The 26,418-nt window shown below is 42.6% G+C and overlaps 1 protein-coding gene across 8 annotated transcripts in view; it reads right to left on the reverse strand.

Moving 5' to 3' along the window:
• The window catches only part of adgrl2b.1 (adhesion G protein-coupled receptor L2b, tandem duplicate 1), an 88,942-nt gene that overhangs the window by 33,044 nt on the left and 29,480 nt on the right, over nucleotides 1–26,418 (reverse strand). For 6 of the 8 annotated variants that reach the window (XM_005721429.1, XM_013912565.1, XM_005721427.1 and 3 more), the window contains exons 3-7: nucleotides 19,232–19,445; nucleotides 14,225–14,334; nucleotides 11,980–11,994; nucleotides 9,943–10,743; nucleotides 2,043–2,342 (exon numbers count right to left, since the gene is read on the reverse strand). In XM_005721429.1, the coding sequence (XP_005721486.1) occupies nucleotides 2,043–2,342; nucleotides 9,943–10,743; nucleotides 11,980–11,994; nucleotides 14,225–14,334; nucleotides 19,232–19,445 (1,440 nt within the window). The remainder of the gene's footprint in view (nucleotides 1–2,042; nucleotides 2,343–9,942; nucleotides 10,744–11,979; nucleotides 11,995–14,224; nucleotides 14,335–19,231; nucleotides 19,446–26,418) is intronic. The other 2 variants (XM_005721430.1, XM_005721428.1) reach the window with 1 other exon arrangement.

Here is a 26,418-nt window from a genome sequence, read left to right on the forward strand (position 1 = left end):
AAAAATAGACCTAAACCCTAGAAACAATTACTTTAGCTTAGCTTAAACTCGGACAAATTGATAGGCAGAAAAAAAGCTAGCTTAAAATTACCAAATGATTTTTGTAAGAAGTCATAACAGAAGAAAACACACATTTTTCACAACACCAGCAGTATATGGCTTAAATAAAACAAAATATAAAATGTTGATTATTAAACTTTAGAGGCAATACGAGACATCTTTAGGCTAGTAAGCTTAGCACTGTTTCCAGTTTAAGCTAAGCTAATAAGCGCCTAGCTCTTGCTCTATACTTAGTTCTTCAGATAAGATAAGAGATGACAGTTTCATTTATTTTGGATTTTCTGTAATGCATACAAGATTACAATCATGCCCACAAGCTCAAATATATACATACTGTATACCCCCACTAATATTTGGTCAACTGTCCCTTAGCTAGCTGCACATTGACAAAATGCAACCAATTAACAGGTTTCTGGCATAATTCTGGCTGAATATTTGACTACTCTTCTTGGTAGAGTTGATTTAAATTGGTTAATTCCCTGGCACCGACCCAGCTGTAACGCCCTAGGACCTGGCGTCCAAATATGTGGACATCACATTTTGGGTTGTTTAGACCAAAATTCTAAATTTTGTTCTACAGGGGCCTTATATCCACGTACGAGGACATTATACTGTCACTGTTCTCTCAAAATTTAAAACAAATGTTTTCATATGTGGATCTTATTTTTCTCAGAAACAAAAATCAGGTAAAAAAAAAAAAAAATAACCTCCTTCCACCAATGACATCACATAAAACCTCCAACTGAAAGTGAGCCTGTGTGGTTTGCACGCTCTACAAAAAAAAAAAAAAAATTACAGTAATTCTTTGTTTTTACATTCATCAGGTTCCAATCAGCCCAAATAGCATAGAGAAATTAAAATTGCATGCCATGAAAGAGTTTGGGTCTTAGGAGGTTAAGTCTAGTCCAGAACAGGGCTGAGGTCGGGGCTTTTGAAAGGTCATTCAAAAGCTTGATGTTAGCTCGCTTTATCCATTCAAAAACCAACTTTGATGTGCGTTTGGGATCATTGCCTTTCACGAACACACAATAGTCCAATTTTCACCCATCAAGTTTCACCACCCTCCTTCCACAAGACATTTGGCTTGCCCGTGAGGGCAGCTGCAAATTTTTGTGAAGCTTGAAGGTGTTAATTCTGGAGCTGGGGCTTCCATCAGCCGGTGTTTAATCAGTTTCCAGTTCATGGCAGGCTTGAGCCTTTGTGGTTACTGGTTTGTTTTTGAACATCCTAACCAATTTCCTCTTACAAAGGTGGTGAAACATCCTAATAACTCATAGTTGTATACAATAGTTTGAACCTGCAGTTTTCTAATCTGCAGTTGTCCTGCATATTTGAGTTGGCCAAGACTTTACGCCAGGTACCCTTCCTGACGCAGCTCTCCCCAGTTATCCAGGCCTGGAGCTGGAACTATAGCAGTACACTGGCTGATTCCAAGACACCTTCCAAACTTATATAAATCTAAAACTCTTTCCCAGTGCTTTGATATTGATTAATCCAATTAGTGCTGCCAAACAAATCCTTTTGATGCTGGCAAAGAGAAATTACAAGTTGTAATCAATTATGATCACTTACAAGAAGTTACTAGACCTTGGCTTTGTCAAGTTAAAATATATTGTAGAACTTTAAGCATCAAAAACTGTAAATGCATGTATATTTTTGACCCTGTGTGGATTAGGAAAATCCAAAATAAATTCAAGCCCAGAATTACAGCAACATTCATGCCTATGAGGACTGTATATAGACACACACACACACGCGCACACACACACAGTGGTAATGGTTTTCTTGTCCACACTTCAGAGGGTGAATAAGTATTTCTTTAAATGTCAGACTGTTCCTCTGTTAAAACCCTATGGTCACAGGGCTGCTAAAAGTTTCAGTGGAATACTTTTACAGAAAAAGAAAAAGAACGTCTACCTCTAGCAGGCACACAGTAGACAAAATGTTGAATTTTCATGTTTCAAGAAAAGTGGAGGAAATACCTCTGGTCCCCTTGGGGCAGGGCCTCTCCACAGTAGTCCCAGTGTGGGTCTGGGGCCAGTCAATGGCTCTCCTCCTAGTCGCCTCGCAGAAACGTCTGGGTGTTGGAGGCAGCTCTGGGATAGTGGGCTCAGCGGTACTCGAGCCTCGGCTGTCCTCAAACGGATCTCTGCCATCTCTTGGATCTGCTCCTGCCACTGTGGTGTCACCGCGCCCCTTCACAGTGGACGCGGCAGTGGTGGTGGTAATTGTTGTGGTCTTAGGCATGGCAGACGAGACAGAGGCGTCTTCGGTGGTTGGCACTAGAGAGAGAGAGGGAGGGAGAGAGCAGTGACGCTGTTAGAGCTCGAGACATAAACGTCCTCGCCTTGAACCCCTGCTGTTTCTCGCAGTGGGGGGGGACTGCATCTGCTTTGAGCCTCATGGTTTGTTGGTATTACTAGAGTTACTGCTTCCCATATTATCTGGAAATAAAAGCATTGTGCGGCTTTCACTCTTTATTTCCACTTTCTCCCCCCCCAGCTCATTTACTAAAAGAAATCAAGATAAACATGCAAACACAACAGTATCACTTACTATTTTATACTTTACTTAAGCCCATAAATAACAACAACAAAAAGGCAATGGCAGTCAGGCATCCTTTGACATAGCAGTTTCTTCCCAGCAGAGTCAGTACCTTGGACTGATTAAATATCAACAATGAAGACAAAGCCTGTCTGCATTTTACCTTTTTTCTGCCTTGTTCATCTCTCTTTCACTCAGATAAAGCTGGTGTGCGGAAGGAGAATTGCACTGCTCTGGGCAAAAACCATACATCAGCAATAATGCGATTCCACTGTATTCAGTCCACGGTTACCCTGCGAAGCAAATCTTTGCGTGAATGTGCACGTGTGCACGTGTGCTTGTGTTTGCTCGATTAGTCAGGTGTGTCTCTGTTTAAAACCACTGTGTGCACACAGATGGATATCTGCTGCACAGAGCCTGGAGATAACTGGGAAATGGGTTCAGAAATGGGAAATCTATAAATTTTATACAGTATGAATAGCCAATAAGAATAAAAGGAAAACACATTGTGTGTATGTGCACAGGTCTACGTGTATATACTGGGCTACTTGTCTCCTGCATGAATGATCATACATTTCTGCCCACAACCACTTGATTGTATTTTGAGATAAAAGCAGATTCCCAAAATGAGGTCTGCCGCTGTGAAAGGCACCATAGGGTTGTCTTCAGTTTCCCTGGGAGCTGATGGGAAAACGCAATATCATCCTGTCTGACAGTCCATCATCAGACACATTTCTCCATTTCCTGAGAATGGTGACTGTCTCCACTTTAATCAGCCAGTCAGGTGAATATGTACGTTTTCACTGGACAAAAAAAATATTTAAATATATTAAATAAGTTATATGTGGTGATGCAGGGAGTGGAGAAAAGCATTAGTGTGACGGTGGGTGGAGTGGGGTGTTACTCATTTGTGCCGGAATTGTGACAATTCTCTCAATGACCTTTCCTCCAGACAGGAGCTCTGGGTAATTACCTTACACTCATTTGGTCCTGGTGTGTTTGACACCTGCACATGCACAACCATCAGCTAAGGTGCAGTTAGCAGTTAGCATAGCCTTCAGTTATCACCCAAAGACAGGACAATGTACAGAATAAGTTAAAAAATGACGGCCAAAACATACCAAAACAATCAAAAAGAAAAGTGGCCAGACATCCGATTTCCCCCCCCCCTCTCTCTACCTTTTGGGAAGATGCATTAAACAGACTTTTTTTACGTAAATAAATAAAAACTTTTATTTATTCCTTTACAGATAAATAACTTTGAGGCTATCAGATAATAATAAAAAACAATGCTACAGAAAAAACAACAACAAAACAAAACAAAAAAAATGGTGTTTCAAATATATTATATATTGCAGATGAGGATTTTTTTATTGACTCAGGAGAAGTGAGATGATTCATAGGCTGACTTGGTTGATTCAATATACGCATATAATGCAATACAAGGGCAAGTGTAATTAGGTTTCAGAATATTAAACCTCTCCATACCTGAGCAAACTTGTGCTTTTCCACAGGCTGATATAAGCTCTAATATGCATCTGGCTGTAACAGCATGCTTGCTTCACCTGATTAACCTGCTCCTGAGACGCTGTTTCTCCAACTCAAGAGACCAAAGCACCAAACTTATTACCCTGTACTGAGAACTATTTAGTTTGCTTTTCGGTATTTATATTCTGTTTGTTTTCCATTTTCATAAACGTTGTTTGTTTTCAATTGTATGATTTAATCAATTTAGATCTGCAGCAAAAAAAAAAAAGAAAAGGAAAAACTATGATGAGGTTAGGAGAAAATCATTGACAGAATTAATCTGTCAACGATTATTTTAAGCAATGGTTAAGCTTTAAGATGTGATTAAATGTTATGTATTCAAACTGATGGCTCCGATGCTTTTACGTATTCACATCGTGAACCAAAACAGCTCAATTATTTATTTAATACTATTTTATTTTAGCATTTTTACCATATTTTAACATAACTTTTTTTAAATTAATGCCAATCAGATTTTGTAACAAATCAAACACAATCAATTAGCTCCAACACAGTCTGAAGCAGACTAGCTGAGATTTAAATGTGCAAAAATTCAATACAAATACTCATTTAGTCATGAATATTTAATAATAAGTGCTTCAGACTTATTTCTGTTAATCACTTAATTGATTATATGACTCATCACACAATGCCATTTCAAATATATGAGTCAAAACCCTCGCATAACAATAAAGCATTCCCAGTTCAGTATTCCAACACAGAGCTGTAACTTGATTATTCTTATTAGTGATTAAATTGCTTATAGCTTCCCTAATATAAAAGAAAAATGCCCAAGGTTTTTAAAAAAAAAAGAGAAGATCATCACATCTGTAACGTTGAGAAATTATAAAAAAGGATTCAGAGTTTGTGGGTCGTCATATTCGTTTATGTTCATGTGCATTTTAAATTGATTATCCAGGCACAGGGTGCAAATTTCGACAGCTCTATAGCAGCCGGCATCCCTAAATATTTTTCATACTATTAGATCATATACATCATTTACTATTAGATGGTCATTGTCTCTTGTAAGAGACTGTCAGGGAGAGTCATGGACTCGTATCACTGTAATTAGGAGTGGTACTCTGATGTCAAGAGCGATTTTTATTCTAATCAAAGACGTGATACCATCTTTGTAGCTGCTTATAGTCATCATGTCTTGGGTTTCATATCACAATGTGACTGAGAATAACACCAAGAACATCAAATATCTATTCAGTAGTACATCCAGTAATGTGCTTATCAGATGTCGATGCATCTGAGGGGTTATTTTGATGTCTGTGCACCATGCTCGCTACAATTTTCCTTTGATTGCAAAGAGCAAATTCCCCTCCAGTAAGAGCCCTGTGTCCTCTGATAGCACTCAACCAAGAGAGGGCTGCACCAATTAGCTACCATTTCTCTCGAGAGGCAGCGAAGTCGCTCTTTATGGGCAATCTGACACCAAAGGCATACTGTTGACATATGGTGAATAATACCTCTTGTAAATAATGGAAGAGTTTGAGATTGAATGCTTGAAAAATGACTGTCACCAGTGTCAAAACAGAGTGTGTAAATTAAAACAGAGCTAAAAGGAAGGAAAACCATTATGCAAGATCATCCATCAAGACACTGGAGATGGAACAGAATTAGTTTTATCACTTTATAGCCCCCCAGAGTCATTTACGTATCCGAGAGGAAGATGACAAAAAATATTAAACCATAATCAGATGATCAGAGGTCTAGACACTCTGTTTGTCCTTGCTTTTATAGCTGACACGGCTGTACTAAAACAGCGTGTTTTTGGGTTTTTGTTTTTTTTTTCCATATCAAATTACACACATCGAGCGAGAGCAGTAAAAACTATGTACCTGTCCAGATAGACACCAGAATAAATGCATCATAAGCTGCCTAATACTTGCTATTAAGGGAAAAGCAATGACAGCTGCAGTCAAATCAAGCTGTTTTAATTGCTTTCAGTTTTGAAGCTGAATCACTTACAAGGCTAATCCTCACAGTAGACGAACAAACAGACCCACACAGCTGAAAGGAAATCATTGCCATCAGTTAGAAATCATCCTTGCATTACCAGGATTCCTTTTCGGAGCTATACGAGTTGATAGATTTGTAATGAATGGAAGAAGGAAGTACGGTAAATAATGTACAGTCTGATGGGTAAAAATAAGACTGCAGCCAGCAGCTGGTAGCTTAGCCCACCGTGACTCCATGTGGGGGTCCTCGTGTATCCATGTGTGGTTTGATTGGCCTGACTCCACAGCGAGGGGGAGGAAAAGAGCCACGCAGAAGCTACAGTTGGTTTTTTGCCTCTTTACCTAAAGCCACTGCTGGTAATTAATGACAGAAACAAATCCCAGAAGTCATGAATTTTGCATTAGGCTGTTTATATGCACTAATGCTCTTCTGCCTGATTCAAGCTTTCGTGACTTGAGCTTGGCATGCAGGGTACAAAAAAAACCCGCAAAACAATCCATGTGTACTTTCTGATCCGATGCCAAAGTTCATGTCATTATTCCTCCTAAAAGTACAAAAAGTGGAGTTATTATGAAATTGTTGCAGGGCTGACTGCTTTATTGACACTTATTCTTTAAAGAGCAGCAGACAGAAAAAGGCTCTGCCCGACATATCCTATGTCTGTGTGGGGTAATTTATGAGGCCTGAAACTGAATACCGTGGAGCAGCAGACATAGCACAGTCACAACCTGACAGTCTGAGTCAGAAGGATGGCAAAGCGGCTCACAATACAGACACATGCATGCAGACAGGAAGATATATGCGCAGACAGAAATACACTGAGCAAAACACCCCAAAACCCTCTGTCATATAGGCCTATAAGGTCCACTGAAAAAAGTTTTCCTGTCATAATCCACCAAGCAGAACAATTAGAGCTGTTCCAAATCCCCGACTCATTCTCTGGAGCCCCTATTTCTGTTGCCAAACATCATGCATCAGAGGGTGGAACACAGGCTTAGTGCATGACACATCTATAAATGTCCTCCGTCTTGAAGGCACACCTGGAGGCGTCGTTCTGAGATATGAAAGCAAACCAAAGTGCAGCATGGCGCACAGCTGGATTTAGCCGACAGATATGCGCCGCATGCAGGATATGATAATAATTGTTTTGTAATTTAGCAGAGAGCCCACTTATTGCTCACTGCTACCATGCTATTCCAAGGAGCTAAGCGTTTCGGATAAAGCCAATAATTTTATGCCTCTTGTCTTTAAGACCTCAAATCGATGCTACCTAAAAGACAAATTAATTTTCTGTTTTCTCTCCTTGTTCGCATGAAAAGCTTTCTGCAATTACTGGTCCTTTTGATTGGCTTCTGAGCTGTTCGGACTGAAATCAGCTAATGTCTCTGCACATCACAGAGAATACATTACCGCTGTCCCTCTTGGTTCTGTAACTACGGGCACTGAGAAGGTAGACTCTCCAGATATTGACCAGAGCCTTTCGTGTTCTCAACGCATTAGCAGAGCATCGAAGTTTCCTCTAAACTTGCGCAAATTATTTAGAGCAATAGGCGAGAGCGATCGATTTGGGGAATGATCCGAGCTAATCACCTCAACCCGGGGCCCGAATTAAGAAACCTGCACTGTTACCAACACTACACAAGGTAAAGGAAATATAGACAAGTTGCTAAGGTCAATTATTTTCTGCTTTGATCAGTTTGCTTAAAAAAAAAACAAAAAAACAACTTAATATAAACCCCTAATGCTGCTAGCGTTTCAGCGCCTCTGTAGGATGAGCACTACGGCCAAGGTTGATGCTTCTGACAGAAAAGGACACCGACGTTCATTGTATTACACGAGCTCTAAAAAGGCGAGAGATACATTGGGTTTGGTGTTCGAGGTAACTTCACTCTGTGGTCGATGAATCTTAATGGGCACAATTAATTTCCTTTACGCCTCAAGTGCCCCACAGTTTCAGAGAGAGAGAGAGACATTATTTCAGCACCATTAGATTACCCTGCAGAATAGGTTGTTTAATTCAACGGCATATCATGGGCAGCAATAAATCCTAATAGCTACACAGTAAAGAAGTTAAAGGTGTAAATCTGAAAAAAACCTAATAAACAAGAACCAATTATTTTCAAGTGCCATTCACGAGATCTGGCATGCTGCTGCTGCTGCTGCTGCTGCTGGCCTTGGCATCTACAGATGCCTCCTCTCTCCTACTCGAGCTCGCAACATTTCATAATGTTCTCATAAGGCGCACTTAATGAACCACACTGACAAGTTCTGCTGCAAAGACACATTTCTGATTGGATCCCAATAACGGAACAGTGGCAGGAAGCCCGCACTTCGAATAATGAGTGAAATCAACAGCTATGTTCTTTGGGGTTTCTTGATTAAATGCACTGTTGCTGCAGCAAGTGGCAACACCAGGCTTCAGTGGCATTTATGTTTACCGAGCCATTGCAGTAGCTGAGGGAGCACATTAGGCCCTTCATTGAAAATGCTCTGTGATGGCCACTTTTCTCCTCTCCCCAAGACTCCTTTTGAGACAAGGAGGGTAATTATGATAATTCAGTTGTTAATTACATTTACATACATCAGGACGTGAGGAGTTGAGCAGGCAGTTTGCATGCATGACGAACTCATTAAAGTTGGGAGTATTTTTCATATCTTCTCCAACATACTCTTAATTGAGGCTTTGGTTGTTCCGCCGCTCAGACACAAACCCGGAGCCTCCCTTGGGTGTCGAGTTATCATGCCGGGGGAGATTCCAGGGAACAGCGGGAAAACAAACAGACGTGTTGACAAGAGGCCAGAGTTCAGGAGCACACAGCCTCCATTGAGACGTCAGCGGCAAACCGCCCCCACCCTACCCCCCTCACAACTTTTCAACAGCTCAGGTCAGGAATCAGATTTCCCCCACCGCTGTGCGTAGCCCCTCCCGAATATCCAGAAGTTAAAAAATCATAACCTAATCCGGACCACTGCCTGAGGGCAACCTGAGCTTCTAACGTATCGTCGAGTCAGGTCAAGATTCTTGTTTTCCACACTTCATACAGAAGACTTAGAGAAGCCGAGCTTTATGGGATAAGATGGCAGCAGTCAGGCAATTAAACCCATTATCAGCTGGATGTAAGGCCGCAGTGTGGTGACACGTATGTCGCCTCTCAGCACTTCACAGATTAATTTAAGCCCCCCCCTCCCCACCCCACAGCCCCCGAGACGAGATTCTTCGGCGTAATCGCTTTCCAGCCACTCTCCTGCTCGTGATTCACCGAGTGGTACATAAGTCTCGCACACCTCAGTCTGGCGATTTTTAAAAATATTATCCCACAATAGGGTAGCGATTATCTTCTGATCTGTTGCAAAAATGGCCTCTGTGAAGTTGATGAGGTAACCATGGCAACAAATTGAAAACCCGAGGTAAAGAGGGAGAGGATAACCTGTGTCGTACTGTGCACAATACCTCTCGAGCATATTCCCAGCAATAGAGGAGAGTTCAGGAGGGCCGTGTTCATAATGGTTTTGGATAAGGCCCGAGATTAAAGAATTTGATAGGGTCCAAACTTCAGCTGGAAGGAGTGCCTCGGCTTGCCTCATGGTAATAAAGGAGCTGTTTTTTTTGGTTGCGATGCAAGCCCCACTGGGAGCTATCCCTCATTCCAAGGTGAATGTGTAATTTCTGTCTGCAAATGAGCCCTTTCCCCAAGACTAATGCAACACTCTTTTTTTTTTATTTTTATATATCACACCTGACTTGCATCCAAAATTAAAAGGCAGCCATCTGTGACATCCCACACTGCAGCCAAACAATAGAAGAATTAGACAAAGACTAAACAACAATGAAGCAGCTCTCACCTTCGGCGGGATCCGGCGGCCCGAAATCCAGGTCGTAGCGCAGGATGTAAAAGTTATTCCACACGTACAGCTGGTTGTCCCTGGGGTTGTAATCCACAGCGGTGATGTACTGGTACTGGTTGGGGAACAGGATGTCTGTGTACTCGCCCTGGCTCAGCTTGGTGTTGTAGATGTAATCGATTTGGCTCCGGCTCGCCTCGCTCTCGTTCTCCTCATAGGTGGAGCGTACTACGTGCAGCACGCCGCATACCATGAAGGCGTTGGAGGCAGAGCGTTTGTCGTAAGCCGTCTCCCAGGTGGCTTCGAAGCGGAGCGTGTACGGGTTGAGCTGGCTCACCACTATGCGGCCATTGTTCTGCTCTGTGGCGTAGATTACCCACAAGCCCCGCTCGTCTACTGCGAGGTCAATGTCGGTCTTGCCACCCCAGCGGTAGGGAGAGGTGTCGTGGTAGTTGGCATTGTTAACGATGGCCTCGCCGCTTTTGATGCGCGTGCGCAGGTCGAACTTGACGATGTTGCGCGTGCGCTCCTTGTTAAAGAAGATGGCGCCGTCATAAGCGACGAAGCCCGTCCCGTCGACACGGTGCGGCAGTTTATAGGTGGTCGTCTGGCGACCATTTTTTAAATCCTCCAGAGAGGCGTATTCGATGAGGGTGTCAGTGCGGTATGGCGTCCAGGGCATGAAGAAAATTTTGTCTCCGGCCTGCAGCGGGTCTTTGCACCACGAGCCGGCCTGCTGCTCGCCTTCAAACAGGAAGGTGGCGGCGCCGATACTCTTCAGAGTCCCGGGACAAATGAAAACTAGTGACAGAGAAGAGAGTGAAACAAAATAAGGCAAGAATTTATATACTTTTGAGAAAAGAAAAAAAAACCAAAAACAGTATTATTTGACAGGCATCATTCTCGCTGCTGTGCGACTCGAGTGCAGGACAAAAAAGATCAGGGACTGTGATTTTGGAGGAATCTTTAAACTAGTGCTTTTGTACTACCGCTAATGAGCAAGGAAAAAAAGAAAAGAAAACAAATGCATGTATCAACAGCGATTGTTCACAATGAGAAACGTGTGGTTGAGAGAACTTGCATCTCAGGGGTCTGCTGATACATCCTAACGGGGACAAAACAAAACAAAAATGAGAACACAAAGAAAAAGGAAAAATCCTGCAAACGAAAGACGTGGGAAATGGAAATAAGAAGTAGGGTTCACAGTGTTTCGATTGGAACTTGTTTCGAAAAATACCAGTCTGTTGTGATGTCAAATGGCACACGAACAGCTGGGTATATGGACACACTGCACATGCATACTCACATGACTGAGGTCATAAACCGAAATGATAAGGGGTAACGGGCTTCACGTCTTTCGATAGGAGTGAACAACAGGTTGTTAATGGTGGTGGTGGCGGCAGCAAAGCAGAAGGTAAAAAATGAAAGTGGAGGTTGGAGGGGAGGGGGGGAGGCAACAGTGGTAAAGGATTTTCACTACTTCTGTGGCAAAAAGACAGAGTAACCACTGATGGGTGAGGGAGGCCATGGCAAGGTTCCCGTTTAGCTGCTTTTAAATTAATTGGTTCTGGATTTTAAAAAAGCAAAAAACAAAGGGAACACAGTGAATTGCTGTTTGGTTTTTTTTCTTCAAACTTTTTGTTCAGCCTGTGCCAATCTCACTCAGCCATCACTGCTATTTCACATCACGTGCTATGGGTGCAGCAGAAGTTGGGCCAAGCAAACTACGACTGAGCCAAATAAGAATATATACACACAACTACTGATTCTTCAGGGTTCTGGAACAAATCGACACCGGACAGTTGGTGATTTCTGTCACACTGTCAGGGAAAAACTACGTTTAATGACCGCGGATGTCATTTGAAATTGTGTCCATTTGGACTCCGTGGGTGCAAACAATCCTCCTATGGGTTTAGCATTTGACAGGAGAGGCAATCAGGAGAGGAGGGGGGGAAGACGTGAAGGGGGGAGCTGTACTCAACACCACAGAACAAGGAGCCAAAGGAGGGGGAGGGAAGGACCAGACCACTCATTTACCTTTTTGCTCCACTTCTATTTCAGGCATTGGAAAAGAAAGCAAAAAAAGAGTGCGAAAAAGGGAGAGAAAGGTTATCATGAGTCAACTACCAGGTACAAAGAGAAGAATTAGTCTGAGGGAATGACCATGAGATGAACTGCAGCGCTGCTTAGGGAGGAAGAGCTGGAGGAGGGAAAGAAAACAAGGATGTTTGTTAGTGAAAACGGCCTCTCGTCCCTAGGATATAAAAACAGACAAGTTATATGACCAGAGACGAGCTACGCGCCGTGTTTTCCAGTGCATTAAACGTTTCGTTTTTGTCGTCTTTGTCTGCCAACAAAATAATGCACTGGCCACTGCAAAAGCAGAGCAAATCCCTCTAAAAATGCTTCCCCCTAAGTGGCAGGAGAATAGAAATCTCAAAGTTCGGCTCATATTTAGATGGATAACATTCTTAGAGAAACAGCACAGTAATTATTTTTGGCTTGTATTGACTGCGGGTGGAATTTGTTCAAACTTTATAAACACAAATCAAAACTCGCTTCCAAACTCGCTCGCCCACACACGTAAAACATGACACGGTGCTAATGTTACAGACCAAACTCTCAAATGAGCCAAAGAGAGCAACAGCACATGAGATGACGGATGGATATTCGGCCTAATATGGAGTTTCTTTAGTGGGCTGTCGAAGCTGCATATACTGGGGCAGAGGAATGGGGTGGGGGGAGGCTGGAGACAATATGTGAGAGATCGAACGTTGAAAGGAAGGAGAGAAAAAAATCGAGAGCAAAGAGGTTAGTCGGGGGGATTAGACAGGAGGTGAAAGGGAGGTCTGTTTGAAAGAAGAAGAAAAAAAAAGAGTGAATATTTCTGAATATGTTTACATTTCATCAATTTAAATACGAAGGATTTAAATGAAGCCTGGACTAACTTTTTATAAACTAGTCTATAACACTCTTAAGGTAGATTTAGTTAAACTAGACACCAGAAACAAACCAACCAACTCTCAAGCGATTTAATTAAGCCACTTTCATAATGGAATACTAGAGACACTTCACAGCTGAATACATGAGTTCTGGTATAATCTAAGAGCAGATGCACATTCATTTTAATTTTTAATCTGCCTCTTATTCAATGTGTTCTCAAATTAAATGACTGAACACACTGTATGAATGCAAAAAACAAAACAAAAGCAAAAACCAGTGTACCCAATTATTTGTAACATCTCGGCGAAAGACAATAAATCTCAAGTTAAGACCGGTGGAAGGTCAGCTCAACGAAATTACCAGTAAACATATTTTCTTCCACACTCCTAATGGTATCGCCTCATGCAGATAGTTTTGGGATTTTATTTTCTTTTTTTTTGTAGGTGTTTTGTTTTGCTCGTGAAAACTGCTGAAATTTCTGCTAGAAGCCAAATACAAAAGAGACAGTTTTACAAAAAGGGGGGGGGGGAACCTTTTACTACGGCTGTTTGTTCAGTGGAAAGTAGTTCCAGTGATAACTCTTGACAGTAAGCGCTGCAGTTTATCCAGACAAACAGCAATACTGCTCCTGAAAGAGATTTTGCTATTGAAATACTTTAATTACGACTTTTCAGTCCCGCGTGCTGCACAAATACATCACCGCTGCAGACAGAGATGGGGCTTTATATATGGATCCGAAACCAGACTGAAATCTGCTTTTTGTGCGTTGCGTGTAACATTTTGTTTGACCCTGTCAGAGAACGCCTGGTGGACCTCAGCTTCATAAAAGACATTTTTGCTCTTGCAAACTTAACATTAACCAAACTGCCAGCAGTGAGAGTTGCTATTTTATCAGGCAGGGTCAAGTGAAAACAGGAATAAAGCTTCTTGAATGTTTCCCGAATAAGACTAAGGCAGGATGGTCATTACAAAAAAAAAAGAAGCCTTTAATTAATCCAGTTATTTGGAACCAGAGCCAGAATTGGGGTCAAACGGATGTCAAATAAGGTGATTTAAACGTCTAAAACGGCCTGCATGGGTGGATTCCATTAAATGTAATTTCGATTTTTGTTTTCATTATTGGGGTGAACTGGAGCTTTAAATGACCAAAACACTTCATATTTCAACATAACTTAGCGTCATTAATGCTACAATCCCGTTTCAAATACATCAGCGGGAGCACCGTCCGTAAGGGCGAACTGCAAAATACTTGCAAATGATGAGACACAGCGGTTACATCACACCATTTTCAATTGCACACAGTAAGATTTCAGTATGAGATTTGGATAGCGGTACTTACTATATGGAACACACTCATACTGGACCTCTAAGTACTTGTAGGTGCCAGGGCATGGATCGGGAAAGACATCAGAGCCAGTGACAACCACGCACTGCGTACGGTTGTTGCACCTAAAGAAGAAAAAAAGATTGACCAGAGATTTCATCATGACTACCCACAGCAAGAGCACTCCTCAAAGATAACATTAATAACAAAGATGAGGCCGGGAGGGGGGAGAAAGTTCATCGTTACAGCTACACTGTAATTGATCAAATCCCAGCCGGAGCTGTCACAAATGCACTCAAGTTTAAACCTTTGCAAACAGAGAGAGAGGAATGAAAACATTAAGGAAGAGTAAATGAGCATGATGTGATGAACGACAGAGCGAAAGAGCTGCTAAAGGCATGTTAGGAATTAGTCTTCGCACCGCTATTGAAAGAGAAGACATTCATTAAGACACACGCGACAGGTGGCGGTGACATGCAGTGGACATGAATGGCTGGCCTCTAGTGCAACAGCAGCTCCTCTGCATGGCACGAGAGCGTCATTTCGATGAGAGGCCTGTGTGAGTGTGAAATGGTGTCCCTAAGTCAGAGTCTGACGTGCGGATTGCAGAGACGGCATGCGTGCATGTTAGCAGATGTTTCTGGGTGCTGAAAAAGTTCGAGTAAATCAGAAGAAAAGGAGGGGAGGTGGGGAAGGAAAAGAACAGCAGTGGACTGAGTTTGTTTAAATACTGCATAGGCTGAAATTGGCTCCACTTCAATCAAGCTCTGCTGAGATGGAGGGATTGAGAATGTCACCAGTGACAGAGGCGAGCCAGAAAAAAGCAAGACAGAAAGAAAGAAAGACAGACAGAAAATGGCACCAAAATAGGACATTAAGCAATTTGCAAGCCTCAGATAAATTTTTCAGAAGGTCTGAAGCACAAATTCAAGTTGGACGTACATTTGAAGACCGGACAAAGAACCATTAGTCATTCGAGAAGCTTCCTGTCGCTGCAAATGGGAGTCGTGCTGCACGGCAACCACACGAAACCATGACAGTGCACTTTTTGGCTCTGGTCGAATTAATGAACGTAAAGGTAAATGTGTGTGCATTAAGAGACAGAGCATGCATCTTAACAACAAGAGCCATTTTCTTCAAACTAATGGATTATAAAAGTTATACGGTGTGGGGGTGGGGGCTCCCATTAAGGAGTTAACAAATAGCATCGGCATCATCGGCCACGGTTTCAACATCACTGACACTAACGCTGCCAGCTGCACTTAGGAGAGGTGCTTTTGTGGCTTCACTGCAGTGAATGCTCAAGAGGGCTGCTGCAAAGGAGAAGGGTCACTGCATCAAAATGTGAACTGACTGACGGCAGATAAGAACAACACACTTGATTAAAATGCACCCCAACATATTTGATCTACTTCTACGTTATGAGTTTATGAGCCGGACCGACGACAGCCCCGGTGATAGAGGGTATATTTAATCAAGTAATATGGTTGCAGGTATTTGTAAATTGCTTGTGTAATTCATTTTGTGCTTGTACTTATTTTCAGAGGATTTACAAGAGTATATCAGAGAGATAAAACTACCGTATTTAGGTGTTGCCTATAGATGAGTAACCAATATCAAGTCACTAAAAACATTCACAGCAGAGTAACATATTCCTTGAAAGTGAGCATTTTTCAGTGAGTCATTTATTTTCAATGCTTGCATGCGTTGGGGCTTATCATTACAACTTATCATTACGTGCACAGTCACTTTGATGAGTTCTGTCTGCCACGTGGTACAAAATCTTCCAGAGGAAATAAAGGCTTGACTGCACAACCAAAACAGAAACAGGACAGCACTTTTTATTTTTCCACAAATATCAGGAACTTTCCCCGGGTAGCTGGATTAGCGGATGCTGGAAACCCTACCTGGCAAAGGAAACAGGAGTGCAGCTGTCGGAGGAGGCAGAGAATGCAAAGTGATTTAAAAAAAACAACAAAAAAAAACAAAGCAAAACAGTAAAAGACGAGTAAACCTTGGGCTGGCATTCACTTTTTGGTGAGCACTCCTGGTCTTAAGAGAGCTCAAAAGCAGCAATCAGTGGACATTATTTCTGGGTCAGTAAGTAAGAAAATCTACCTACTTATTACCCAAACACAAGCAGGAGTTTCAAAATGAAAAGCAATCTGCTCTTAAAAGCTGTAGCGTGGGTGCCACTTTTTGTTTTTTTCCCCACTTTTTGGTCAAATAAGGGTAGAAAAATACAGAAACGCCTGCCTAACTACACAAAGCGCTGAAACATTAGAGATCATTTGGTGTCCTTTAAGCGCTGTTTTGGTCTCTGTTACCTGCAGCTATAATTATATGGGTCTCCAGCTGAGGACTTGTGTGTTTCACTGAGTCGTTTGTTGGAGATGCAGACTGTATATAAAAATGGAAGTGCCTTAGCATTGTCTAAAGCGTAGCTGTCGTGTAAACTTGCATTTTGGATAATGGCCGGTCAGTAGTGGGTGATTCCTGGTTGCAAAAAGAGGTCAAACTGTACTGAAATGACCCCGCTGCTCGCTTGATTTATGACCGCAGTAAAAACACTCTCTTAATGAGGCCATGATGGACTGTCTAGGGTGTACCCTGTAGCTGGGATGGGCTGCAGCTCTGCCGTGACCCTGAATTGGATAAGTGGTTAAGAAAATGGATGAATAGATAAATGGATGGTCGATTTCTCTGTCAGATCCAGATCCGGTCTAAGAACGTCAAGATGGCCAAGATGCTCATTTCAAAGCCTCATAATGGGACTTCACTATCATGGTGGCTACTTCCATCATTTATATACAGCCTGTGGTTACAGACAGAGACGTGCAGTGAGTCTGATGCAGTCCAGGAAACCAAAGCCAGGAGTTAAAAGATGAACGGAGGGATAACTGGAGAGTTGGGGGCCGATGCTCTGAAGGGTTCATCGTTACAAGAGAAAACCCTTCACATTGCACATTATCGCTTGATTCATTGTAACTACAAAATATCGATCGGTGTACCTTCAAGTAAAGGATATAAATACTAATGAACCCACTGTGGCATTTATTCAGCTTTAAGGTTTAGTCCTAGTGCTCTGGAGAACAGCAGATGTGTTGTTGCTAAGCATCCTGACAGTCTTCCTCTGTTTTAAACTGTAGCTGAAATCACTGCATGCAATCTTTATTGCACAGAGCACAATCTAATGAAAGTCCTTGAAGTCTCGCATGCTTTCTATGAAAGCGCTGCACCTTTGATCTGGTAAAAGTTTTATTCGGGCATCTTGTAACAGGTCACGGAATGGGCGGCCGTTGAAATAAGGTAATGGAAGTCAGCAAAACAGGCGTATTTTTGCATTTGTGCTGGTGGCCAACTGAGATACGGAGGGAGAAGAGCAGACAGAGAGAAAGGTCAGACATACCGTCCATTTACAGTACATCTCTGAGGGGATGATCACCTGAATATTAAAGTGACCTACAAACCTGAGGTTCCATCAGTTCCTTCATGCATCTTTCATCCAAACACTTTTTTGCGTGAACAACAAAACATTTCACTTGACAAAACACTTTGATGTAGATGCTGAAAATCAAGCCATTTGATTCCTGTTAGTTGGTTTTTTGTTGTTGTTGTTGTTGTTGTGGAAAAACAGGCGGTTGATGAATACTTTCTATCGCAATTTCCAAACCGGCAAAAACTGCCACTCTGTGCAGCAGGCTCCCCACTGTTTCTGTCTCCCCAATCTTGTTTAATATGTTTGTTTATGTCCGTGGAGCTATTGCCTTTTGTTAATCTTGATGATTCTGGCAGGGGAGTCTGTGTCAATGTTGTCTTAGTTGTTCTTGTTCTGGTTTCCTGCAGACTGAAGGAGGGCTGATCAGTGTCTGCCAAAGCTTTGTGACTGCTTTAACATCCCCAGTTATCACATCAACTTTAATTACGGTCAGGAGCCCATTTCCTCTGATCTGAATCATTAGAATAATTCTGGTTAAGGGCTTGTGGTGCAGACTCTTCTCAAAGCCTTCACTCGCACACTGCCTCCAGGGAATCTTCAATTGAGATAAGTTTGAAGTGTAGCTTCGGCGAGTGAGAGTCTGACTTGTCAACAGATGTGGCGCACAGTGTGGCAGGTTGCAGTCAAACCGAGGGGCATGGACACTGTCAGCAGCATGTTACTATGTGAGCGTACTGAGGCGGTGCTGTAAATTTAGAAAGACAGAATAAGATTGCTGGATTTGATCCATCCCTCATGGGAGTAAATACAGAAGAGAGCGAAGCAGGGAAAAATCCCAGAGGTCTGAGATGGTGGGCGATGATGCTCAGAAGCTAGCGCACGGAGGGGGCAGGTTAAAGACAGAGCAGTGCATTAGAAGATGAACTGTGCTGGTTACTATTTATGAATAGTTCATCCAGTGCCCTTTAAAAACACACACTCCTCTAGGGGTAAGCAGCAGTGGAGCTAAAGTGTTGCTGTGATGTCATTTGACAGAGAGGCAGCATCCTGTGAGAGGGTAACCAGGATAAAAGGCATGATGATGGGCATTGCTCACTACCTGAGGCAAAGCCACTTCAATGCACTACAAGTGTTTGAACAAAGCAAGCCCAATGTTCCAGATAGGGAATTAAGAGGGTGTTCATGTGACTCGCAGTTCTCTGAGCTACGCTGATTATGACTCAAACAGAGGCAACAACGCGCAGCTGGTTTGAAGAGCTCTGCAGCACGGATGTCAATTCCTGCCTGTCAAGAATTAATGTGCGCCCCAGTTTTCTAAAATTTCAAATGCCACCTACATAATCTCGTCAATGGACGAACAAATTACATTTAACAAGGGGTGAGATGTCGATTAATTGTCCGGTATGTAGGAGGCTGCACGAGTGGGGCGATAATTTTAACAGTTCTTTTGTGCGCGGAGAGAAGGGGGAACGGGAAAAAAAACAAAAAAACGAGAGCCTTACTTTTAGTCCTCAGCTCCTGGTTGTGTTTGTGAAATAAGATCCGCCCTTTCATGACAGAGTTTTGTCTTTCTTTTTTTTTACCTTTGTGATATAATCTTGTAGGCGTCGGGGAGGTAGCACTGGACGTTCTCCATCTGGAACGGGTCAGCATCGCAGATCTTGTCGTCAGTCCGGCCGTAGTTGGCCGTCTCGATCATAATGACATCACTCCCCGGGCAGCGGAGATCAATTGCATATCCTTCACATGAGAGCTCCCTCCGGACCAGCCCGAAAGGCAAGGCAGCTCGGCTGAACCCTGACAGAGGGTGAGACGCACGGAGACAGAGAAGAAGCACATTAAATCAGGGGGGGGAAAAAGAACGAGTTAAAAGGATCACTGCTCTTGATACAATAAGACCACACATCATGCAGTAAAAATCCGCTGGCGCAAAATAAATAGGCAACAGCAGTCCAATGTTTACCACAGTTTTAAACAGAAGGGCCATTACACGCGATATAGGACCGGGGAAAGACGAAACAATTCATGTCTCCATCGCTTTGTGGTCTAAGCCTTTTGGCTAAGACATCAAATTTTGAATCACTGGAGACCAATGGTAACCTCATAAATTCTTGAGCAAATACAAAGGCCACAGTGCATCCGGAAGGTCTCCACCTATAGAGAACAACCACCGCAGAGCCAAACTGAACTGGACAGAGAATAGTTTGTTTTACGGTCGTTAGAGACCTCCACCCCAGCATTTGTTTCTTTTGCTTTTCTTGCTCTGTAAAGAAAAGAAGAAGAAGAAGAAGAAGAAGAAGAAGAAGAAGAAGAAGAAGGGGAAAAAGGGCAAAAATCCCAGCAGAAAGGAGTGTAATATAATCCATTTTACAGTGCCGGCAATCGAACAGGGGACAGTCTGGAGTCCACACAGGAGGAAAAATCTATAGATGGAGCGCAGCCAAATAGCTCTGCTTTAAGGGGAATATTAACTATTTCATTCAAATCTCTGCCTCCTTTCAGCAAATTACACTGGGACAGGTTATTTCTCAGCATTTCGTTTTCTAACTTTATTTTCTTCCCCTAAGTAATAAACTGCCGCGTCACGAATAGAGTGGAGCCACAGATATGATTTACAAAGAGAGAGGGAACAAAACTGGAGAAATCAAAAGAAAAAGATCCATTATGTGGGGTTAAAATGATCCGAACTACAAAAAAAACGAAAGAAAGAAAGAGAAAGGAAGAAAAAAAACCCATAACTGTCTGCAATTTTGAGAAAACAATTAGGTAAAATCTAAGCAGAACATGGAAATGTGTTCCATTTAAGAAGTGCAAGCAGAGCGCTGCATGAACTGCCAATAATCGCCGTTGTTTGCAGCAATGGTGGGCCCCTGAGGGGGCAGCTACCATTTGTATTTTCTGCACTGCTCTCTCCTAATTAGCCCTCCTTTCAGCCTGTTACCTTTTTCCATGCTCCCATTGGCTTCTGAGCATTGTCATGTACTAACACTTACCACCCCGGGTTCACATTGCCCCCTCACTCTAATTATCCTCACACTTTTGACAGTCAGGGTCTGATGCAATTAGCATTGTCTGAACTGCTCAAAGCTGAAGTGATTCGGGCTTGAAATTCCTACCCTTAAACCCCAACACACACGTCTGCTAGCCATTCCAGCCCGCTGTGCCTGGCCCTGGTTATAATGATATTCTATGTCACTCTGTACATGTCACACCAGCAAACAGACAAAAAAAATAACATCTGTGAAACACACACTGTTGAGAATATAATGTTAAAGTCATTGTGCATTAGGAAAAACTCCTGCACACACTAGAAGCGGTAGCAGGACAGCAAAATATGAAACTAATGGTATAAATTCTCTGGCATTTGGCCACTAGACATTTCATTATAATACCATGATCTATCTAATGGCCAGTAGATTCTGCTTAGCTGGACTGTTTATCACCTCATTAGGAGACGTCATTGTAGCCGAGCCATAAGTGGAGGGCTGCGGGGTCACTCCATCTTTCCCAATAACTACTACAATTACCCAAACCTTTCAGAAAACCTGTCCAGAATGGCGGATGATAAAACACAGAGAGAAGTCGTCGGCTTTGCTGCAAAGACTAATGATCGGTCTGCCTGCCATTCCTCATGGAAGGAGTGACGGGTTTATCACGGCAGCTAGAGAGGACAGACAGAAAGAATGCATTTCATTGGGTTTTAAAATTCTAAGCAGGGAGACGAGTCTTTCAGCTGAAACACCCTCGTGGACACACACACGCACGCACACGCCATCTGCCTTTTGTAACCTCCTTTCTCTGGTTGTCCACTGACTACTCTGCCTATCTATCAGACCGCTATGGCATGATAGCATGCTGTTGTCAACAGAAGCCTAACGATTGATTAGGCCTGTGCCTCGGCGGCATCCTCCTCCCTCGCTTGTATAGATTTCTCTGGTTATAGGCTAACAGTACATCAATTAGGGGGAGTATCTAGACCGTACTGGCGGCCTAAAGAACAAATTGCTTCTTTTCCAAACTGTAGATAGTCTCGGCCTCATTAATGACCGTCTTGTCAACTTGTAATTGGGCAAGTAATGACAAATCTGTCTAAAAAAGTTAAAATACATATAATGGTTTTTATTTTATTTTATTTTTTTGGTACTGTAGGAAGAAGAACAGAGCCGAATTCAAAGTAAAATATTTTCGGTCGACTTAATTGGGTTTCGCTTAAGATCTTAGGATTTAAACACGGCTATGAAGGAAAAACCTTGTGGCAATAAGAGGTTTCTGGGTGTCGGTATCCTTTCGTGTTGATTTTCTCGGTTTAAACAACTTTTGCGAGATTCTGGAGAGGAGGGGGAAGACTGTTTGTGTGCACAAATGTCAATGTCTTAGGGAGGCATGAAAAGCTTTTCATCTCGCGTTCTGTGCTTTGTTTGACTGTTCAACTTTGCAGCAGTTGAAGATTGCGACAGAAGGGCACCAGCTGCAGGAAAAAGAAAAAAGAAAAAAAAAACAGTGTAGAGAAAACTGCAGGAAAAATCCATAACACAAACACTGCAGAGAACAGACTGCTCCAAATGTATCCGTACCTCAGATTAACTTGAAATGGCAAAATTATTGAGAGAGCTGAATTATGTTTAGCCATGGTAACCACTTTGACTTGGCTATAATTGGCTGTGATCTCTATTCCTGGCCTTGTTGACATGAAGTCTTATCATGCATTCTGGTCAGTGAGTGACTGCGAGAGGAAAGTAGCTTTTCAGATTCCTCCCCCTGACCTGCCTGCTAAGCTGTCTATTGAGCTCAAGAGAGCAAAGCAAGGGCTGGGACTGCTTCTCAATATGTTGCATTCTGGGTGATTTTTTTTTCCCCTCCTTCTTCTTCTTCTTCTTTGGCTTCTCCAGTTGACAGCCTATAATTCACTGGTGACAATCCCCCTCATAATACATATTTTGTTTTCTATCAACACCCTTGAAATTGGAAGTGGCACTGTGGCTCAGATGGGTGCATCTAAAACCATCCACAGAGTTACACTCCGTGGCTCTTAAAACCCTGGAGATGAAGCGAAAAGATAATGGAGGTTTGGTGTCGAGGTATCGCCATTTGGCGACTGCACGCGGCAGACCGTAACACACATGTTCGGGGTGATCTTTGCTGCTCTGAGCGTTCCCTCTCAAGAGTGCTGTCGTGACCAACCTTTAACCCTTCAAAGGCCACGGCATCAGGACAGAGAGAGAGAAAAAAAGTTAAGGAATGCTCGATCGAGAAAAAAAAACAAAACGTGGGCCACTTTGGGAGGGTAGACAGAGCGGCGAGGGCTGGCACAGACAGAGAGCAAAGGCGTTGGCTGACGCTTGTCATCCTCCATTAAGGATCCTTTGATTGGCCTTTGTGGTCCGGGAAACGGCAAACAGCTGCATGCAAATGGCCCTGTTTCCCCGAGGCTGGCCCCCATTGTTCTGGGCTTCGGTTTGACAGGGACGCTTTCTCCACAGCATAAAGGAGGGTGTAGCCTTTAGTCAAATAAGAGTGCCCCCACAGAGGTCACAGCAGGAGTACTTCAGGATTGTTTGTCTTTTCATATTGTTTCATTCCCCATACTACTGGTAGCCGACATCTCTGGAAGAAAGAGCAAATCTCGGAGTCAAGCTTTTGCTCCAACGGTGGGAGATGCATCCATAATCCAATATCCGAGTGGTCACAGAGCAGGTTTTGCTCTAGTGGAGTAAAGATATTCACTGGGAAGGGGGGGAGAAAATAATAAAGTCTCATTTGAATTCTTAATATTTTGCCTCTTTTTTTCCCAGCTTCTTTGTTCTTTACTGAAGTATTTCTAATCTGCTCAGGGGAACTTTCTGATTGCTGGCCAAGGAGAGGGGAAAAAAATAGCTCATAAAAAAAAAATCAAGAGACCACTGCGGTAATTCTTTCATGTATTAATTAAAACACAAGTACCCTTTGCTGTCTATGCACATGCCTCTCAACTAACAAACTCAAAAGTTGGGTCTAATTCAGCTTGCACGGTCCAAAGGCAGCAGGCAAAGTCTTTTTTATTTCCCCATCCCTCAATTTGTGAGGCATCCGGCGATGCTGCCTAAAATGTTCCCAAATGCAGAACATGACCACCCATCAGATGTGAGAGACAAGCCGGGAGCGAGGTGGGAGATGAGAAAGGAGATTTGGGATTTACAAAGTAACACCTGCTTTTCAAATACAGACAACACCCCGAGAACTCTTCGCTGCGCCACCGGCAGATCATATTTCATTCCAACTGTCAAAACGCGCTGAAACACCGGGAAATCAACGTGGACATATGGCACCGTTTCCCATGACACTTAAGTCCCAGCTCTGGTCCACCTTTGCTGGGAAGTGTTTCTAAAGACAGTGTCAGACAAGACCACAAACCACGCCCGCCTTTCCCAGACAACTGCTATCAGACACTCTTGATTCCGATATAAGAATTTTAAAATAGAAACTGGCAATATAGGACCGAGTCCATTTGTGGTTAGATGAAGCGCTCTGAGTCATATCCCTTTTCTCTTTGGTGGTACACGCATTCAGCACTCCCCCTTCAAAAATCCCCACTTTTTTTTTTCTTTTTTGCATTCTTGCTCATTGCCTTTTCTCTGATTCGTCTCTTAAATTTATTTCTTATATTGAGGCGAAGAAAGAGATCAGGAGGAGGAGGTGGGGGGAGAAAAAGAAATCACGTGCTCCATGTTGGTGCATGTCTCGTTGAGGGGGTTTTAGGAGAAGGATTTGTCATTTTGCTGAGGCTAAGCGTGACAGACACCGCTGCTGCCTCTTAACTCCTCAGGTGGATCCATTTAGAGTGCGCTAGATCCATATCACACCTGATGCAGCCATGTAATATTTCCTCTGTAACGGGAGCAGCAAAACCATAAATAGAAAAAAGTAGGGGTTTTTTTCCCTCGCGTCGGTCTTAATTCTCATTAAAAATAAATAAATAACGAAAACATCGTGAAATGCAGACGCTCCGTGTAAAGGTGATGACACCATCGCACTTTTAACATGGAGCAAGACCCCGCTTATGTTTAAAAATGACCTGGCACAAACAGGAAGGCAGCCACAGAACAAAATGTATATTAAATTTAGCTGCACAAGAACTTTTCAAGATTTTCCCAGGGTACCCAACCTCTCACCCTTTTGTGTGTGTGAGTGTGTGGGAGAGACACTTGCTGGCAGGATCTGGCGTTTGCAGCTTTTGGCCCAACAAGATCCCACAGCAAATAAAACAGAAAACCTCAAAGCTTCGTCTTCATGGAGAAAACACTTACAGTGCATTTACAGTCCCATGCAAAGGATGAAGTCTAAACAATGCAATGTAGGTCCATGCACTCCAAAAGACTTCCTTAATATCTTGGCTTCCCATCTTTACCAACTAAAACTTGAACAAAATTAAATAAATAGATTTTTCGTGCTCTTTTCAAAACTAACAAAATCTGTCAACATGCTCACCAAGGACCACTGAATAAAACAATCCTATTTTTAAATCCATATATAACATGTGGAAATGACACATTGTGACTTTTAAAGACAGTTACTGATGTTTATCAATGCCAGAAAGCTGTTTCTGCTACCGGTACATATTGTATAAAATAATATTATAATTCTTCATTTGCTTTTTTTTCTGATATCATCCTGCTTGTTAAAACTGTCTGTAACATGTAGAGACTAACATGTTCACGCCATCATTTTAACCATTTGCCTGTCCTGGTCTGTCAAAATCATTTGAATTGAATAGAAAGCTGCAGACAACCAGTCATCTGGCTCAAAGCCTCTTCCCCCCTCTGTGAATTCAAGGAATCTAAACACAAAACTGGTCCAACTGACCAACCGTGTACACATCTGCAGGCTTTGGTAAGAACAATTTATACACACTCTCAAGTTAACCATTACTTTATATGCAAAACAAAGCAGAAACGGAGACACATAATGCACTACTAAACTTCTCTATGTGGGGAAACCCCTGGATTAAGTCTATTTTATGGCACTGCGTTTGTGTTAGTTTGCATTGGTATTTGTCTGCACAGAAAGCTACATAACCCATGCAAACATGCTTGTCTGCAGTCCTCCATAAATCAAACAGCATGCAACTGGCCCTGAAACAGGAGCGAGGGAGCAACAGGAGAGTTCACAATAACTGATTTGTGTTGATGAGGATATGAAGGCTTCTCTGTTTATAAGCACTGGCATTTTTTTGCTGCTGTTAGCCTCTGTTAGCTGCTGTTAGCCAGCGTTAGTGAAACTGTCTTGAAGTGGATCTAACATTTTACTCTGATGTTTACTGAATAAACTGTTATGTGACATAAGAATATAATCAAACTGTTTATCAGGGGGAAAGAACATCCCTAACTGGATTTTTAGCTTATAGCTCCTGTTGTCGTTTAGCTGGCTCATTGTCAGCGGAGATGGGTGGGAGGTTTGCATGTCTAATCTGCTGACAATAAGAAATAGTGACAATATCAGGAATAAATAAGCCTGTTTAGGATTTTTAGTTCTTTGGTAAAGGGAAGTCCTTCTCCGATGGTAAAACATAGGTATGATCCTAAATGGCATCTGAAGTTAGAGGCACAAGTTTAAATGTCCCTCTACAGCACAAAAACACCTAGGACTTCTTTTCTCTGACTTTGGCCTGCTGCGTATGTGGTCGGTCTCAAGACACATGAGTAAAACGTTATCAGTCAGAAGGGAGACGTCATTCCTGGCCACTGTATTCAAATATGGTGGGTAAACATGGCACCTTCCACAGACCAACGCTTGC

This window comes from Pundamilia nyererei, unplaced genomic scaffold, assembly GCF_000239375.1.
Source record: "Pundamilia nyererei isolate P.nyererei 1_Seehausen unplaced genomic scaffold, PunNye1.0 scaffold00004, whole genome shotgun sequence".
Lineage (NCBI taxonomy): Eukaryota > Metazoa > Chordata > Actinopteri > Cichliformes > Cichlidae > Pundamilia > Pundamilia nyererei.